Raw genomic sequence first — 17,475 nt, forward strand, 5'->3', positions numbered from 1 at the left:
TTCCGCCAGAGTTGGTTTGGTCTCTCTGTAGATGAGGCCACGACGGGGAGTATGGTGTTAATTTTACCGAGTTTCATCCGATTTTCCGGATCACCACTCTCTGAAACTGATGACGTAGTACACAAAAACATGACGTTATTTTTCTTGCGCGTTTAAAAGTCCCTTGTTATTATGCTTTGTTTTATGGATAAATATTATACAATTGATCTCCAAAGTTTTATTCTGCTATATATAGCTAGTTATAAGGGGGTATATAATAAATTTATCATTATAACAGTAACTTGATCCGAAGAGCCGTATCACGTCTCGTTGACAGGCGCGGATCATCAGATCAAACTCGACGCTTCGCGTCTTGTTAGATCTGATGATCTGCGCCTGTCAACTCGACGTGATACGACCCTTCGGATCAAGTTACTGTTATAATTATATATATTAATTTATATATCAGACTTTTTTGAAGAGTAATAGGCCTAAGCATGAAGCCTACGTATAAGCCTATAGAGCTGCATGTAGTTACACATAATTTCGCTTTTAAATTTTTTAATCATCGGGTTCGAAATGCTAAAAATGTAGAATCTGTAAATAAAAAAGATAAGTGTAAATAAATTGAAGCATCGAAACGCCAAAATTATCGTTTTGCGTCGAAAAGTAAGTAAGTAGATAATTATCAAGAAAACCATATATGGCATGCAAGTGTTTTTCTTATAACTGCAATAATGTAGCCCCCTCCGATCACAGGGACTTGCTCCTGGCGTGTAAAAAATATCTAACAAGAAACATATTGACGCGAGCGTCAAAAATCGGCCGCAAACCAATTTATTAATTCTTTCATTATACAATTAGAAACTAAATTCTTATAGCGAGCGCAGCGAGCGTCGCGAAGCGACGCTCGTCACTGCGAGCTCTTAAAGCAACGCCTGTGCGAAGAGAAAATTCGGACTATTGCACATTCATTCGATAGAATTTTTTGATGCCGTAATTTGGACCCACAATGCCACTCTCTACCATCGGCTCATACATTCACCTCTGTCGTTGGCTCGCGTATACGCAGTGTTAAACACGAGAAATAGTGCGTTTGTTTTCATTCATAATAATTCAATTTCTATGATTATGTCTGATTTTTGAGATAGATATTGACTAAATCAATACAAGACTATTAAATTAAATTGAAACAATCCTTCAAATATCACGTTTTATACGTTATGTCAAAAATCTTGACGTGAGCCCATCGCAGAGGTGTATGAGAGAGGAACGAACGACAACTCTGCATGGGAGATTGCCACAATGCATCACTTGTTTAAGCTACGTTAAAGCTACGTTCTCGTGAGAATAGTAGAAAAAGTTCTTCTAATACTAAACTTGTCCTGATTTAATGGATAAATATTGAAGATAAATAGCAAACGAAAAATTCTTCATTTATTTTCAGCACTGTTCAGGGTTCTTTGGTGGGAAATGTAAGTTTCATACGACGTCATGTGACGTCAGAGTCTAGACGCATGAAATGTCACTTGCAGTTTGCCGTACGAGCCCGATTTAAATTCTAACAAAATAAACATCTGCGCTCGCCATAACGGTCGCACCGTCAACATATTATTTACTTGTTAATATATATCCCTATGACATTAAACATTTGAATGCGACATTCCAGGGTTTTCTTCAGTACATAATACCTGTACATTTAAGAAATAAACAACGTTATTTAGTGAACATGGCGTTATGAATAGCAATTGCTCTGCTGGCATATTCCATGATGCGCGCTAGCGCATCATGGAAAATATGCCAGCAGAGCTATTGCTTTTCATCACACCATGTTCACTAAATAATCGTTGTTTATTACAGTGTTTTAAGTAGTTCCGGATTGCAACTAGGAAAACGCTCGCTGCATTGTTTGCGTAGGACTTAAAGTTGATTTCTAAACTGAATCAAATAGTCCTTTTCCTACCTTTTCAACCCCTAATGGCATTTTGTTAAAAATGTTACACTATATTATAAAACTCTCGTACATTAGATATAAGGGAATTCAAGCAGTTTCGAAAATTTCAAGTAGTTCCAGTTATAGCCATTTATCGGGATTATTAAATTGAAATCGTATCAAAATTCATTATAAATGATCAAATTGTAGAGAATTCCCTACAATGAGACCTTAACATGTAATTTATATATGCATTATATGAATAAAAATATAAAGGAGAAAACATGATGTTTAGCAAATTTATTGAAAATGAAAACATGAATTAATCGCAACATGAAGTGAACTTATGTTTCTATACACTTTCTCAGCCCTTTTAAAATCAATTTAATTATTTACAAATATTTCAATGAAGAATTAAATTATATTTTTGTCCTTTTTAATTTTTTTTTTAAAATCTTGTATGGTGTACTAGTCCTTTGAGAAAACACCGTCCGTAGTAAATCCAGAACTACTTAAAATCGGATGTTGTGAAGATTGCTCATTATTTTGGAGATGCTTCGTAGTATTAGAAAACCCAAAATTCTTGAGAAAGAAGGAACACCAGTGTCTTATCCACACTTCACGAATTAAATATCTACCCATGAAAAGTTTCAAAAAACACCTACAACTTTAGGAACAGCATGTAATTTTTCTACTCAACGTAAATAAAGCGCTTCTGGTAGTAAACATTAAGCTGTTAACATGGAAAGAGAGAGGGACTTTATGATCTTGCTTTATCGTCTAGATTTTAGACAATAAATTCAATTTCGTTTATACAAAAAATCACAAAAAAACAGAAACCATTTTGTGTGTTTAATTTTCATTTTTAAACGAAAATTATCCAGAACTGCTTAAAATCCGAAACTACTTAAAGCACTGTACTTATATTTGCATTCTTTGATGTTGTCAAGAATATCAGAGGAAATCTTGACTTACATAAGGACGAAGCTTCTTCTGTCTTCAGTAAAGAAAACACATACGGCTTTAAAATCAGTACACCTAATCAATACTCCTTTTCTCTAATAAATCACAATTTTGAAAGTATTTCCCTCTCAAACACAGTTATCTGGATACAAGCAGCGCCGTCATCACATTCTCTTAATTTTTGTTTTGATGTAGTCGTGACGTCATCGATCAACGTTATTGAAATCCTCTGACAAAAATCAATTACTTAACACTATGATAAAAATGAGAATGATTTTATAATGAGTATATACTCCAGTATGCTTTTCTGGGTATTTTTTCTATTTATTTTTTCTTGAAAGATCTACTAGTTAAAGAGATTTTCTCTCTTTGTATGTTATTACCCAAGTGTGAAGAGTTATCGTTCTTTTTACAAGTATGCATGATACGAAAAAATAAAAATATGGATTTCTATTCAATTTTTAAAAAAGTTTTAAATTACAATTAAATACATTGACCAAAATTAAATTTTTTAAGATATCAAACAGCAATTTTAAATTGTTCTGAATTCCTTTTTTTCCAAAAAATACTATTAAAAACTTATATTTGTCCTTTTACGAAACATTTCATATATATACTTCACGACACGGGAAATAAGTGTATTAGAGCTTGTTCTACAAGAGTGAGATAGAGCAATTGCACTCATATCAGAGGCATTTGCGTCTATAGTCCTATGAACGCAGTTGCTGGCTACATGTTCATAGTGAGAGAGAGAGCAGTGGATATGCAAATATTGCTACATGTACAATATGGAGGGTAATCGTGTTCAAAAATCCAGACTTGTAAGTTTGTAAATGCAATCTTGTAAGTATGTAAATTTGTAAATGCAATCTCGTAAGTTTGTAAATCGAAACTTGTCATCGTATCAGTTTCATAGTATACATGTGTAAGTAGGTAATTCAAACATCCAAGCATGTAGTTCTGAAAATACAACCGTGTTGACTTTTAAGTTCAAATTATGAATGTGTGTATCTTTGATGTTGTAAACTTTGTTTTCCGGAATTTATATTTCCGCGCTCTGAATAAAACACAAAGACAATTCACAACTCCACATATGTAAAGTCTACATGTTTGTCGAATTTTGATTGCAAGAAACTATGGAGGGGTGTCGGTGCCATTTCTTTTGAATATACTTGTTTCATTTTTTAAATATTATTATAACGTTTTTTCCAAATTAAATTAATTCCAACGACTTCATTTTTTATTTCTTATTTTATATATAACTTCTTCTTTATATTTTCCAGGATCCGGGGAGGGGGGATGGCACATCCCCCAATGATTTTGCCGATATAAAGAATACTACACGTGTATAGAAAACATAGCTAATACATGCTTTCTCCCCCTCAATAAAAAAAGTCTGATGACTTCTTTTTAATGGGAGGGGGTGTAGTTGATATATAGTGTCCCCAACGTAAAAAGTGGCTTTGCCCCCCCCCCAACTGAAGGTGCTTTCTACGGACCTACTCTTTATTATTATTTTTTTGCATCCTTTCGTATATTCATTTCATCTGATATTTTAAATTATGTTTCACCGTTCCTAACTTATTACTTTTTTGGGATAAAATTATAAGAAGAATCAAAAGATTTAATAAAAGAGTAGAACTACAGTGCGCAACAGAATTAAACTAAGGAATCCGAATGAAATTTAAAAGAAAAGAAGCGCGTCGGCCTTTTTTTTTTTTTTACATGTTCAGAGATCTTACGCGAAAAGTCTACGTGTCGTAGACTATGTAGGATATATTTCCCTGGAACATGCATTTTGTTTTATTTTTTTAAAAACCATATGATTTTATTCTTGTGTGTTTTCTCTCCTTTTCAGACCTGTTGGAGGCAATTTCATGGGGGTTGGGTTGGGCACAAAACAAAAATTTCTTGACCCCCTAATGGCATTACTGTTCAGGGGATATAACGATGAATTAGCCTTGATTTCTTTTCTTATGAATATATCGACAATTGGAAATTACTTTCATTTACATGTAATTGGAAAAAAAATACGCTGGCTCCCCACCCCCTTCCGGCCCGGGACCATGAAACCTAGATAAGCTCACTTTTGATTCAGTTTCTCCATTACTAATTCCTGTAGTAAACCAAGTTTGGGACGTGGCACGAAAAAGATCCCTCGCTGTTGTATGACCCTAAGTGACGAGCATAGAACAAAATTTGCAGTTCTCCACCGGCAAATGGTGGCGTCTCTATACGAGTACAAATTCTCGTGAGCGTCGTTCCTTTGGTGAAAGTGAGACTGTGATCAACAGTGAGCTCATCTAAGTTTAATTAATGGCCCTGGTGCATGATGTTTCAAATATTATAAATATGACCCCCTTCCTGATTGCATGCGTATATTGTATATTTCAGTTTATTTTAATATAACATGATTTTAAGGGGTACCGACCCTCTGATATGACAGATAACTCTCAGAGACAGTCAGAGTACAAAACATGAATACTACTCACAGTTTCCTTAATCAGAGTTCCCTAATTTAGACCTCTAAGTAGACAATTCGATGAAATCTGACATGCGATGGAAACATTACTTTCTATTTCTTTTGCCAATCTCAGACTAATTGTTTTGTTATATTTAACAATAAAACATTTAAATTCTACTTCAAAAGCATTTTAAATTGAATAAGTTATATTTTTTAAAAGACTATTTTAATAATGGTTTAATGTTTCAAGTACTTAATACAGAATTTTTATAAGTATGACATTTTTTTCATATGAAGAAATCTTTAGAAGAAAGATAACTCCTCCTCAAAGATGTATTTTTTCTTACAACTACATACAACATTGTAATTTTCTTACTTAGAAAGCATTGCTTAATGATGTTTTCTGACATGATTTTAATAAGTATTATACTAAGTATTATTTTCATATACAACTCATATTTCAAATTAAATGTTATGATAATAAATTGTTACTGTTTCTGTTCTCTATGTTGAAATTTCTTCATATCATGATCTGACATAAAAATCATTTCTGAAAAAATAAGCTGCGTTTCTTACATCAAACTATTTTCTATGTGGCTCTAATGTTATTGTTGTCCATGAAAATCATTATTAGAAATATTAAATTTTCTGAGTGAAATTTGATAGCAGAGGGTCGGGACCCCTTAAATTAGGACTGAGAAATTTTTTTCACTTCAACAAGTCTTAGGACCGAAGTAGAAAAGGGGGCAAAATGTTGGGTTCTCCACTTTTTGTGTGGAAAATAATCATGAGCAGATGTTTTGATATGAAAATGCATCTATTGCAGTATTGGCTGCATTCCTCGTACCAAACACTTTTTCTTGCATATTCACCAAACTCTGGCTAATTCTTGCGTTGAAAAAAAAGTTTCTGAAAAGATATAATGAAAGATCCCAAACATCGCTTTTACAGAGAAAGTTTTACATGTACCAGTTTATTTAATCAATATTTGTTTGCAATTTCTTTTGGGGACCCCCCCCCCATTCCCCCGAGGAATATTTACACGTAACTTCATCTACTGAATGTTTTTTTAAAATATGATATTAATGCAATTATAATTAAGATCTAAACTGGGACACTGATTACAGTTGCCTATAGTGGTTGGGTGTTAGCCTGGTAAGTCATGGCCGGAAAGTTATTTTAAGTATCAACTTAACCCTCTCCCCCACATCTCCCAAATAAAAAGAATTCATCAGACTTTTTAAATTGAGGGGGCACAAGCATATAATTTCTATATTGTCTAAAGTATTTTATATATATGTATATCGGCAAAATGCCCCCCCCCCCCCCAGCCCATACGGCCATGAAGGAAAAAAAATAAAACTGGAAAAAATAAACAAGAAGTTAGAACTAAAATAAGGGATAAAAAATGAAGTTATGATTTACGTGTATTTGGAAAACAAGAAGTTATAATAAAAATTAAAAAAAAAATTAAAAATGAATTGCGGCACTGATGGCCCTCCATAGTTTCTCGTAATCAAAATTCGACAAACATGTAGACTTTACATATGTAGAGTTGTGAATTGTCTTTGTGTTTTATTCAGTGCGCGGAAATATTAATTCCGGAAAACAAAGTTTACAATTTCAAAGATACACACATTCATAATTTGAACTTAAAGTCAACACAGTTGTAATTTCAGAAGTACATGCTTGGAAATCTGAATTACCTACATACATATGTATACTATGAAACTGATACGATTACAAGTTTGGATTTACAAACTTACGAGATTGCATTTACAAATTTACATACTCACAAGATTGCATTTACAAATTTACAAGTCTGGATTTTTGAACACGATTACCCTCCATAGTACAATGTGTATAAGCAACTTACTCATAGTCCTCTGCGTCCCCACTGGCCACACTCAGTTTCATTTGTACAAACGAACTCTGGCGGAAGTTTGATGTTTAAGTAGTTTTAACACTTAGCCATCAAAACTAACGTTTAAACTTATCTAACTAGAGATAGTTTAACTTTAAATAAAACGTAACAACTACGTGAGGCTCCTCGCTCGCTCAGAGGATGTTGAAACCCCCAAATTCTCTCTAGATCCGCCACTACATTTTTTCTCTATCTTGTTTTGGTGTGAGATGTGGCGGGAAAAGGCTTGGCATATTGTAAAACGCGCTTTGTCCTTGTCTGTTAGAGAAAAATCTCCTTATATTCTGTCTGCTAATAAACTAAGATTAAGTCATATTTTTGAAAACTTTCCGTATTAAAAGCACATTGTATATTTATATTTACACGTCATTTTAAATTATATATATATATACAACAAATCCTGTTGAAGTAGAAAAAGTAAATTTGTTTATACATGTATATAACGCTGCCCTTGCTTTAGACTATGCCCAACATGTGTGCTTTTTTCTCCGCACTTCAGTTACGTCGGAGTTTGTCAATCAGGATTGGATGAAACATTTAACCCATTATTTATAAATTTTAATTTTATGATTATTGTGCGTTTTTGTTTAACATTTAAAAAATCTTTCTTAATATTCTATATTACATGAATGTTAAATATTTTTTATTCAAATTGTTCTAACTCCGCAGAAACGCACGGCGACTTAAAACTTTCATATCATATAACCGACCGCCTCCTGGCGGCCGGTAATAAAAAAAAAACGATAGACCTATACTATAAAACTACACCGTGTTTTATAGTATAGGCCTATCGTTTTTTTTTTTATTAGATATTTTTTACACGCCAGGAGCAAGTCCCTGTGCTCCGATGCTGATATTCTCTGAAGGAAAAAAAAAGAGATCGAGGGATAACAACGTTAGTAACGTTATCTGATTATAAGATCATTGCAGGAAATTTTCATTTATCAGACATCAGAACTCTGCTCGCTGACTGGAAAATTTGTTTGTTGAGATTTAAAGAACCTTGGAGGGGGGATTAAATTATGGCCCATGGGTACCCGGTAGACATCTTGTAACAGATTTATATAACAACCAGTTTCCAGACAATATTTTACACATACAGTGAAACTTAACTAATACTGATGATGTGTATTCTGAAATCTTGCATAATACAATGTAAAAAAAAAAGTCCCTTTCATAATAACAACTGATGAAAATCATTTATTTAAAATTTCTAATCCAGGTCAAATATGGCCAATTTCTTTGGAACCATTGGTGCCTAGTTTCTCGATTAAATTAGCATGATTAGATGATGTTCTCTGTATTAATTATACTTATACAAATCTACAGTACATAATGCTGGGTATCGCAATTGAGAAATCATATCATATCACCATATTTTATAGTGCAATATCATACTATTCCGCTCCTATTCATTTTTGCTTTTCTTCTTTTCTTTTTTAACAGATGTTAAAGAAATAAAATGACAAAGACAAAATTGATGTTATAAAAATGGATTCTAGTTAACATCAACATGATCTAGCCACATGGTGTGGCACATCGATTTGATTGTGCCACGAAGAATGTATAATAGTCTGAGTGTTTCAAAAGTCACAACAGACATCTCAAACTTGAAGTGATAATTAATTCATGTAGTACCATTTTTTTTTATCCAGTAAATCTTTTTTGCTGCCATTTATTTATTGAACAATATAAGTGCAGGCAACTTATTTTTTTATATTTTACAGATATATAAAGTGATCAATACATTTAGAGACCATAGGGAGCCCAAGGATCCCATTTTCTCTTCCTACAGATACTTGTAGAAGGAATATGAAAAGCCTTCTAACCAAGCAGTTCGCTCAGACTGATGTGAACGTGAACACCCTCAGGATCAAGTAGTCCTGTCAACCTTACTTGAACATGTCAAGCAGTCCTTGGATACAACAGTCATCATCACAGGCTCTCAGCTCATGTTAACATGAACAATCTTGGAGTTCAACATCCATCACAGCCTACTATGAACACAAACAGCCATGTATCACAGCAGCTCTTTCTGCCTCCTATGAATATTAACAGGCCTCCTATGAACATTAACAGCCTTGGAGTGCATCAGTCCAGTCTTCCTACTGTGAACATGAACAACCTTTCACAGCTTAGATTTCCTTTTGTCATTTATCCTGTGAACAATCTGTGTAATATGGTGCAAGTTCCAAACAATATAATGTTTCCCTCAAAAAACAATGCCCAAAATGCTGAAAATCATATGACAGAAGCTGATACCAAAACTACCACCTTATCCAATCCCAATCTCAATCACAGTACTGATATTGCACCAGTTACCATGTCGTTTTACCAAAATTCTGCTGTTACTGTCTCCAACTCAAATGTTATAAATAATACAACAGTCAACAACTTAAAAATTCTGAACAGTGGTGTACCTGAAGGTGCTCTTAATCATTGTGTAAATGTGCAGACACCAGGGCTTCTGAAACAAGTTTTAAATGTTCCTAATGCAGTGGCCCCACTCTTGTTGGTACCAAACAGTGCTGCAAATCTGGCCGTAACCAAAAAGTGTTTCAAGATAAAATTGACACCAATTAGGCCTGCACCCCAGAAAAATTCCACAACAGTCAACTTTAGGCCCACACAAGGCACAGAGTCCGAGAACAAAACATCACCTGAGAACACCTCAAAAATAGTATTACCAGCAGATGTAGAGGTTACAGAACAGAGCTTTCAAGTCATTTTTCAACCAGTTCAGGAGCAAGATTCATTGCCAGAATTGGAAAGAGTTCAAGTAAAAGTGGAGGAAAACCTAGTGGAAAATGAAATCCAGCCTACCACCCCTATAGGAGAAGATGAAAGGGTTGGAAATAGCCTAGAGGCATTACAGGTAAGGTGGGTGTAAACAGGTGTCTAAAAATCTACCATAATTGGGGTGAAGAGAAAAAAATCATATCAGATAACAGGTAGTTTAAAAGTAGATTTAATTACTTTTTCCCTTGAAAGATGGTCAACAAAGTTCTTCGTCAATTGTAAACTTTTTATAATTGACTTCTTTTCAAGAATCACTTGGATTGATTTTAACCATTAATTAAGCTTTAGCCACAAAGTATCCTTGGTGAAGGGGTTTCAGTTTGAATTATAGTCAAATGAAAGGTCTTCTATGAAGGAAAGATACATGTATATAATAAGGAATTAGTAAAAAAAAAATAATAATAATGACATCTTGCCATTTCCTGGATAATATAGATGAATTTACTTTTGTGAGTGATTATAGATCTAATACTTTCACTGTTTCACATGTTTCATGAAATATTTTTAGACAAATAAGCTATGCTTTATTTATTTATTTTTTTTTTTCATTTAAGAAATGTGGCAAGAAAATACCTGAATATGATAATTATGGAAGAAAAATTACAAATGTAGAGGCATCTGCTCAGCATGAACATGACAAAGAGGAAAGAAATAGCAAACATAAGGAAATAGGAAACAAGCCAAAAACAATCATAGTCATGATTGGGCAAAATAAAAAAGGGGCTGCAGTGCATCCAGGTTCTGTGAGATTTAGTCAAAAGACATCTGTGAAGAGGGTGAATAAATCCTATGATTCTGTGGATTGTGCAAAAAACCATGAGAAAAAATCTTCAGATGATTTGCATCTGAAACAGTCAAACAACACTGTTAAATCACAGAAATGTAATTTTTGTGGTAAAGCTAATGCTTTATCCTCTTTCCTTAGACTCTCTTACACAAGAAATAAACAATTAGCCTGTGATAAATGTCTTAAAACAAACAATTCAAAATACCATCTTAAAAAATATCAGAAAAAACGTGAGCCTGAGAGGTTTCCATGTGATGTTTGTGGAAAGATTTTGAAGAGGAAGTGGAAGCTGGAAGACCACATGAGACTACACAGTGGTGAAAGGCCATATCCCTGTGAAACTTGTGGGAGAAGATTTTATAGTCAGATGGCCAGAAGTCGACACATGGATACCCACAATTCCTCAAGAAAAAGACTGTGCGAGATCTGTGGGAAATTCATCAAGTGGGGGTCGTCATTGCGACTTCATCAGATAAGACACAGGATCCATGATAATGTGAGCACGAAAGAAAGATCCGACATTGCAGACATTCCCTATGTTTGCGAATTTTGTGGCAAAGGCTTTTGTAAAAAGTCGCCCTATGAAAAGCACAAAATAAACAAGCATGAACGTAAGAAGAAAGTCAAGAAAACTCCCGATGGACGAATGATATGTGACACTTGTGGAAAGTCATTCTCCTGCAGCTCAACGTATAGGCGTCACATTGCCCTCCATACAGGAAAGATGAAAGTAACTTGTGAAATGTGTAATATGGTGATGCATAAAAAATCCTTGAAGAGGCACATGTTGAAAATACACAAAAAAACTTAATATCAGTGTGACTGTGTATGTTTTTTTTATAAATTAAATCAAACAAGGTTAACAAGTACAATTTATTTTATTTCTTTGATATAAGAAGAATGATTAATTGAAACTTGTCAAACTGTTTTAATGTATTTTTTTCAATATTTAAATAAAAAATAGTTTAATTATAGTGTCCTTATTTTCAAAATAATCTTCACGTGTTTTTTTTTTTTTCGATGAATTTAAAAAATGTGTTAATTAACTTGAAATAAAACATTTGTTACTGCTAATCGTTATATTTACTGGTTTGAACTCGAACTGGTTCCATGTTCGTTTGCCCTAAAATTGTTCGCCCGATTCCCCGTTCGCCCAGAGTCCGCTGGCCCATAAACTTGTTCGCCCTTGTTTAATGCGGAATGAAATCTAATGAATTTCTTTCGAAATTTTTGGTACATTCAAAATAAAACAGACTGTCAGACGTTATATCACACTAAATACATGACCTATCAAAGATCTGACTTTAAGTACATTAATCATTTTTGTTTAATTCCTTTTAATCATTTTTTATTTGATCAAAAGCAGATTCTTCAAAGGTAAAACCTTCAACATCCGCTGTTCAGTTCTTTAATGGACCTATTAACATCCCAGTCCTTTAATTGTTTGCAAAACATAGCGCAATTCGTAAAAATAATAGGGATGTATCCCTCTAATTATTAACTTTGATATTAATCATATTAATCATCTAATAACAATGTAACTATAGTAAAGTTCAAACACTAAGTCATTCAAAAACATTTGAATAAAATCAAAAATTAAACTAAATAAACATTATGACATTGTTCCTCGTATCAGAACTTGAGAAAAAATTATCCCAAGTTCACAAAGGAAATAAATAAAAAAAATAATTATGTTATTGTTTAATTCATTGAGTTTAAATATACAAGAATATATGAGTATTGGGCGAACCACATAGAGGGCGAACAAGATATTGGGCGAAAATATTGAGGGCGAACGGACTCCCGCGAACAGGAAGTTCGGGCGAACGAACCCGTTACCGTTCGAACTCACGGCCTTCCGATCACAGCAAGCGCTCGATCTCTCTGGTTATAAAAATCATAGGAGCGGACTCTGGGCGAACGGGAAATCGGGAGAACAATTTTTAGGGCGAACGAACATGGAACCCTTAATGTTGAAGAATATAAGGAAGGTGTTCCAACTATTTATTGTTAAATTTAAGTCTTTTATCCTCGATATTTTGAATTCTGAAATACCAAGGGAGGTATTCAAGGATTAGAGATATCGGGGACTTGAAGTTTTTTTTTCCCACAGAGTTTCTGGTCTCAGTGTGTGGTTTCAGTGTGGTCTAGACGAATAATTCTTGCAATAACCGACCAAAGTTGGGACTTAATCTCCAGACATGAATTATTAGTAGTCGTCCAGGGATTCTGCGACAGCGTCACTCCAAATATCTAGCCTAGCAGAATCTCAACAGGGATTAGTTTGACAATTTCCCCTTTCGAAAACGCAGATTTGTCAGTGTTAAGTTCTTGAGATTTTACCATGCTCACGTGTTTATAATTTTTTCTGAAATATATTATAATTAAAAGCCGCTTATTTACCAAAATGTCCTAAGAAATTCCCGAAATGCCCCTTTAACACTTAACTACTTTGTTTAATGAAGGATATGGAGGTAACGAACAGTATTAAATCTCAAAGTCCATAAAACAATACAAAATAAGAGCAGAGCAAACACGGACTTCCGAAACATCAGAGGTGGGATCAGGTGCCATGGAGGAGTAAGCATCCCCTAACGACCGGTCACACCCGCCGTGTATTCCATGTCATGATCAGAAATTAACGGGAAAATTAAAAGGTGCTTGAAGTAACGAAAATGGCACCGTCTTATGCCAATGTCTTCATGGGCAGACTGGAACGCAACTTGTTACTTCAAGCACCTTTTAGGCCCCATAGCTGGTTGCGTTTCATTGACGATATAGAGATGAAGTGGGTGGAATGTCGCGAGAGCCTCGAGGCATTCATTACGTTTGCCAACACCTTTCATCAGTCGATCAAATTTACAGTAGACGTATCTAATTCGAAAAACGTATTCCTAGATACTACATCTACCCTGATTGATGGTGAAATCGAATTCAGTCTCCACACCAAACCCACAGACTCCCACCTATATCTTATGCCCTCTAGCTGTCATCCCCCACACACTTTTAAGGGGAGTGCCTAAGGGTCTAGCCACCAGAATTCGACGCATCTGTTCGTCCCCTGCCTTATATCAGGAGCAAAGTGGTCTTCTTAAGTCCCACTTATGCAAAAGAGGCTACAATGCCCGCACCGTACAAACAGCTATTGATGAGATGGCAGGACATGACAGGCAAAACCTATTACGCTACAAGGAGAAAGACAATAGCGGTAGGGTCCCTCTGGTTACCACATACCATCCCGTCCTTAAGAACCTAAGCGGTATCCTTCAAAAGAACCTACCAATTCTCCATTCAAACAAACGAATGGCAGAGGTCTTTAAGGAACCCCCATTGGCTGCATACAGACGCCCAAGGAACCTGAAGGACATGGTAGTAAGAACCAGACTGGACAACCCATTACCTAACGGGGGCTTTAAAACTTGCTCTGACAGAAGATGTCTTCTTTGTAAGCACAGTACTGACACAGACAGTTTTAACAGCCCCGTTACAGGCCGCAGCTACAAAATACTAGGGAATTTGTCCTGTCATACTGACAACTGCATTTATCTCATCAGTTGCAAAGTTTGCTCCAAACAGTATATTGGTGAAACAGGAGATCTCCGCAGGAGAGTCAATAACCACCGTTCGACCATTAGGACCAAAAAACTCAATGAACCCTTTGGGGAACATTTCAACATTGAGGGTCACAAATGGGAGGATTTGACAGTAGTGATGATTGACCATAACCCAAGATGGACAGATGCTCAGAGAAAAAGCAAAGAAAAGTTCTGGATGCACAGATTGAAGTCATTCCGCCCTAATGGTATTAACAAACTAAATGACTTCACCAGAATGAACGTAAACTAGACCCAATTCCTGACGATACTAAACAAGATTATTCTCTCAATTTAGTGTAAACTCTATAGTCAATTTGCGTCACCAACTCTCGAACAACCCACATAGCTATGTATTGCTTTCGCCTTTGTTAATTATTTTTTCCCGGTATTAAGTCTTTAAATATTTCAAAATTTATAATGGATCATAATTCATATGTTTAAATATCCCTGCCATCTTATTTTTCTTTGATTATTCTTTATTAAGTAAAGTTACGCCATTTTGAGAGAATGAAACAATGTACGATTTACTGATTGTCGTAATTAATTAGCATAATTAATTCGTTCAATTATGTAAATCGCACTTCACCCGAGTATACCCGATAGACCGGACGCATTTCATAGCGGTCCGGATTTCTTTCTTTATTGTTGTTTTTAAAAATTTCGAATTCAACATGTAATTTATTAAGTATGTAAATATCTAGTGTTTAGTAGCTTAGTAGTAGTGCTAGTTGTTTTTGTTTCTATTTTTCCTTTGTTCTTATGACTTGTTAACTTTTTTCTTTGTCCTGAGGAAGGGACAGGGCGTCCGAAAATTTGACAATTTTTATTGTTCGTGTCGTTGGTCATTTTTAGTGCTTTATATATATATATATATATATATATATATATATATATATATATATATATATATATATATATATATATATATATATATATATATATATATATATATATATCTTTTAACACTTGAATTTAAAAGTATTTATTACAAATGTATTTTCATAGGCGTCTTAAGCCCGTGGGGTGGGGGGGGGGGGTGTAGGAATAAAATTTGGTACTGAAAAAAGTCCTAAGAAGCTAAACTAACCCACCCCGCCCACGAAATGGGATTTTCTTGATTGGACAACGTACATATTTTCCTTTTCTATGCTCGTCAGGTTGTTCTGTAGGTCTTAATTTTTTTTTTCATTACCCCCCCCCCTTTCAATTTGCTTCCGACGCCAATGATTTTAAATAACGGGAGGAAAGGTTAGTGTTACAAGTATTTATTAACTTGAATTGCATAAAATTCCATGAATTATAATATTTACTTTGCAAAAATTCTCGGTTTTAGTGTTGATTCAATAATTATATTATGGCAGAGTTTTAACGGTGACTCAGGTGAGTGGTGTGACCCATGGGCCTATTGTTTATCATCGGGTTCGAGATACCGTGCTGTATTATGAGACAATGGTTTAGCATTTCTTCCTAAAAATTAAAGAGAAGATATGAGAGCCAAAAAAGCTATTTTTACTTTCCTTTCTGCAAACAATTAGTTATGTAAAACGAAATACTATTGGTTGCTTTGTAAAATCTCAGATATTCACGTGATAACCCTACCTACCTAAAGCAGCAATCTGTGATTCAAGAGAGGTAATCCAATTAGAGTAAAGAAAATAATATTACCATTAGGAAGGATAACTCTGTCTATAGCCTGTTTCTGATTTCCAAGATGCAATTATCACAAAGTACTTGATGAAAATTGATGTCACAAATTTATTTCCGAGTATGCTTGTATATCCTAATGATTAAAAACACAGGCACAAGTTATATTGAAATTGATGCAAACAGTATTTATAAATCACAGTAGTATGGAAAAAATCACTGTTACTGATTCAGTCCACAATTTATCTTCAAAGGTCCCAGGGTTCGAAATTAACTCATGTCCGTAAGTCCGAGACTAGCAAAAATTGTGTCGGACTAGCAGATTTTGTAAGGCACTAGTCCGTACGGACTAGTGCAAATCCGGATATAAGTCTTGAATCGGTTCACATTTTATCAATTTTATTTCTGAATCTCTGAAACGTTTGAAAATAAATGAGAAACACAACCGCGATAAAGCGTTTTCTACATTGTGATCAATAGACAAAGATGTGACCATGAGGAGATTTCAGAAAGTTGAAAACCCTCTATCTTTCACCACATGCTTCCAACTGATGTGTGGACACATATTTCATTGAATAAATTGATAAAAATTTTAAGATTTGTGTTCTTCTTTTTACATACTAGTGGGCGGACTAGTGGAATAGTTTGCAGACTAGTGGAATCTAGAAGTCACTAGTCCGTGTGGACTAGTGCCAAAAAAAAGTTAATTTCGAACCCTAGGTCCCAAATATAATGTTACTTAAAGCAGATTTAAAAAATCTGGTGTTGAAAAAGATCCAGAAATCCACGTCTGTGTTAAGCACATGAATGAAGTGATGATGATTCCTTAGCATTTCATGAAGTTTATAAAATCCCATTATCCAAGTTGAATATCACAAAGATCTATTGTTTCCAGTAAATAGTGATGATGATTACAAAGCATTTCATGAAGATGTTTATACCCCATTGTCCAAGTTGAATATCACAATTTATCCTGGAGTGTAACATCAAATATATTTGACATAATTTACAGTAGTAGCTAAAAAAAATATGAAAAGGGTTGAATTTTATGATTTAATAATTCATAATTAAGTAAAACTTGATCAAAAAAATATATGTTTATGGAAATATTTTGAAAAGTTTATTGTGGAAAAACCCAAATTGACTTAATTAATCTACACTAAGATGGTCAAATATTATAATTGCCATGTAAAGGCCAGATTAAAAATATATCTATATATGCAAATTTCAATAACTTCATAAATAACTCCCCCCCCCCAAAAAAAAAAAATTATGTCTTGATCAAGTATAAAGTCAATTAGTATATTGATGATTTCATGGATTTGAATACAAAATTTGTATAAATCCCCTCATCATTGCAAACTTATTCCTGTGGTGAAAAAGCTG

The 17,475-nt window shown here is 34.3% G+C and overlaps 1 protein-coding gene across 1 annotated transcript; it reads left to right on the top strand.

The window, feature by feature from the left end:
- Positions 1–577: 577 nt before the first annotated feature.
- LOC134232503 (zinc finger protein 235-like) lies at positions 578–11,660 on the top strand. Its single transcript, XM_062714481.1, has 3 exons — positions 578–648; positions 8,991–10,138; positions 10,617–11,660. The coding sequence occupies exons 2-3, from the start codon at positions 9,224–9,226 to the stop codon at positions 11,658–11,660; spliced, it is 1,959 nt and encodes a 652-aa protein (XP_062570465.1). The 5' UTR covers positions 578–648; positions 8,991–9,223.
- The last annotated feature ends 5,815 nt before the right edge of the window (positions 11,661–17,475 follow it).

This window comes from Saccostrea cucullata, unplaced genomic scaffold, assembly GCF_032062105.1.
Source record: "Saccostrea cucullata isolate Sc308-1 unplaced genomic scaffold, CSIRO_AGI_Scuc_v1 ctg4200, whole genome shotgun sequence".
In the NCBI taxonomy this organism is placed as follows: Eukaryota; Metazoa; Mollusca; class Bivalvia; order Ostreida; family Ostreidae; genus Saccostrea; species Saccostrea cuccullata.

Coding starts and splice junctions, on each gene's coding strand:
- LOC134232503 (XM_062714481.1), top strand. CDS start 9,224: ATGAACAATCTTGGAGTTCAACATCCATCACAGCCTACTATGAACACA. Junction 10,139..10,616: donor ATAGCCTAGAGGCATTACAG/GTAAGGTGGGTG, acceptor TTTTCATTTAAG/AAATGTGGCAAGAAAATACC.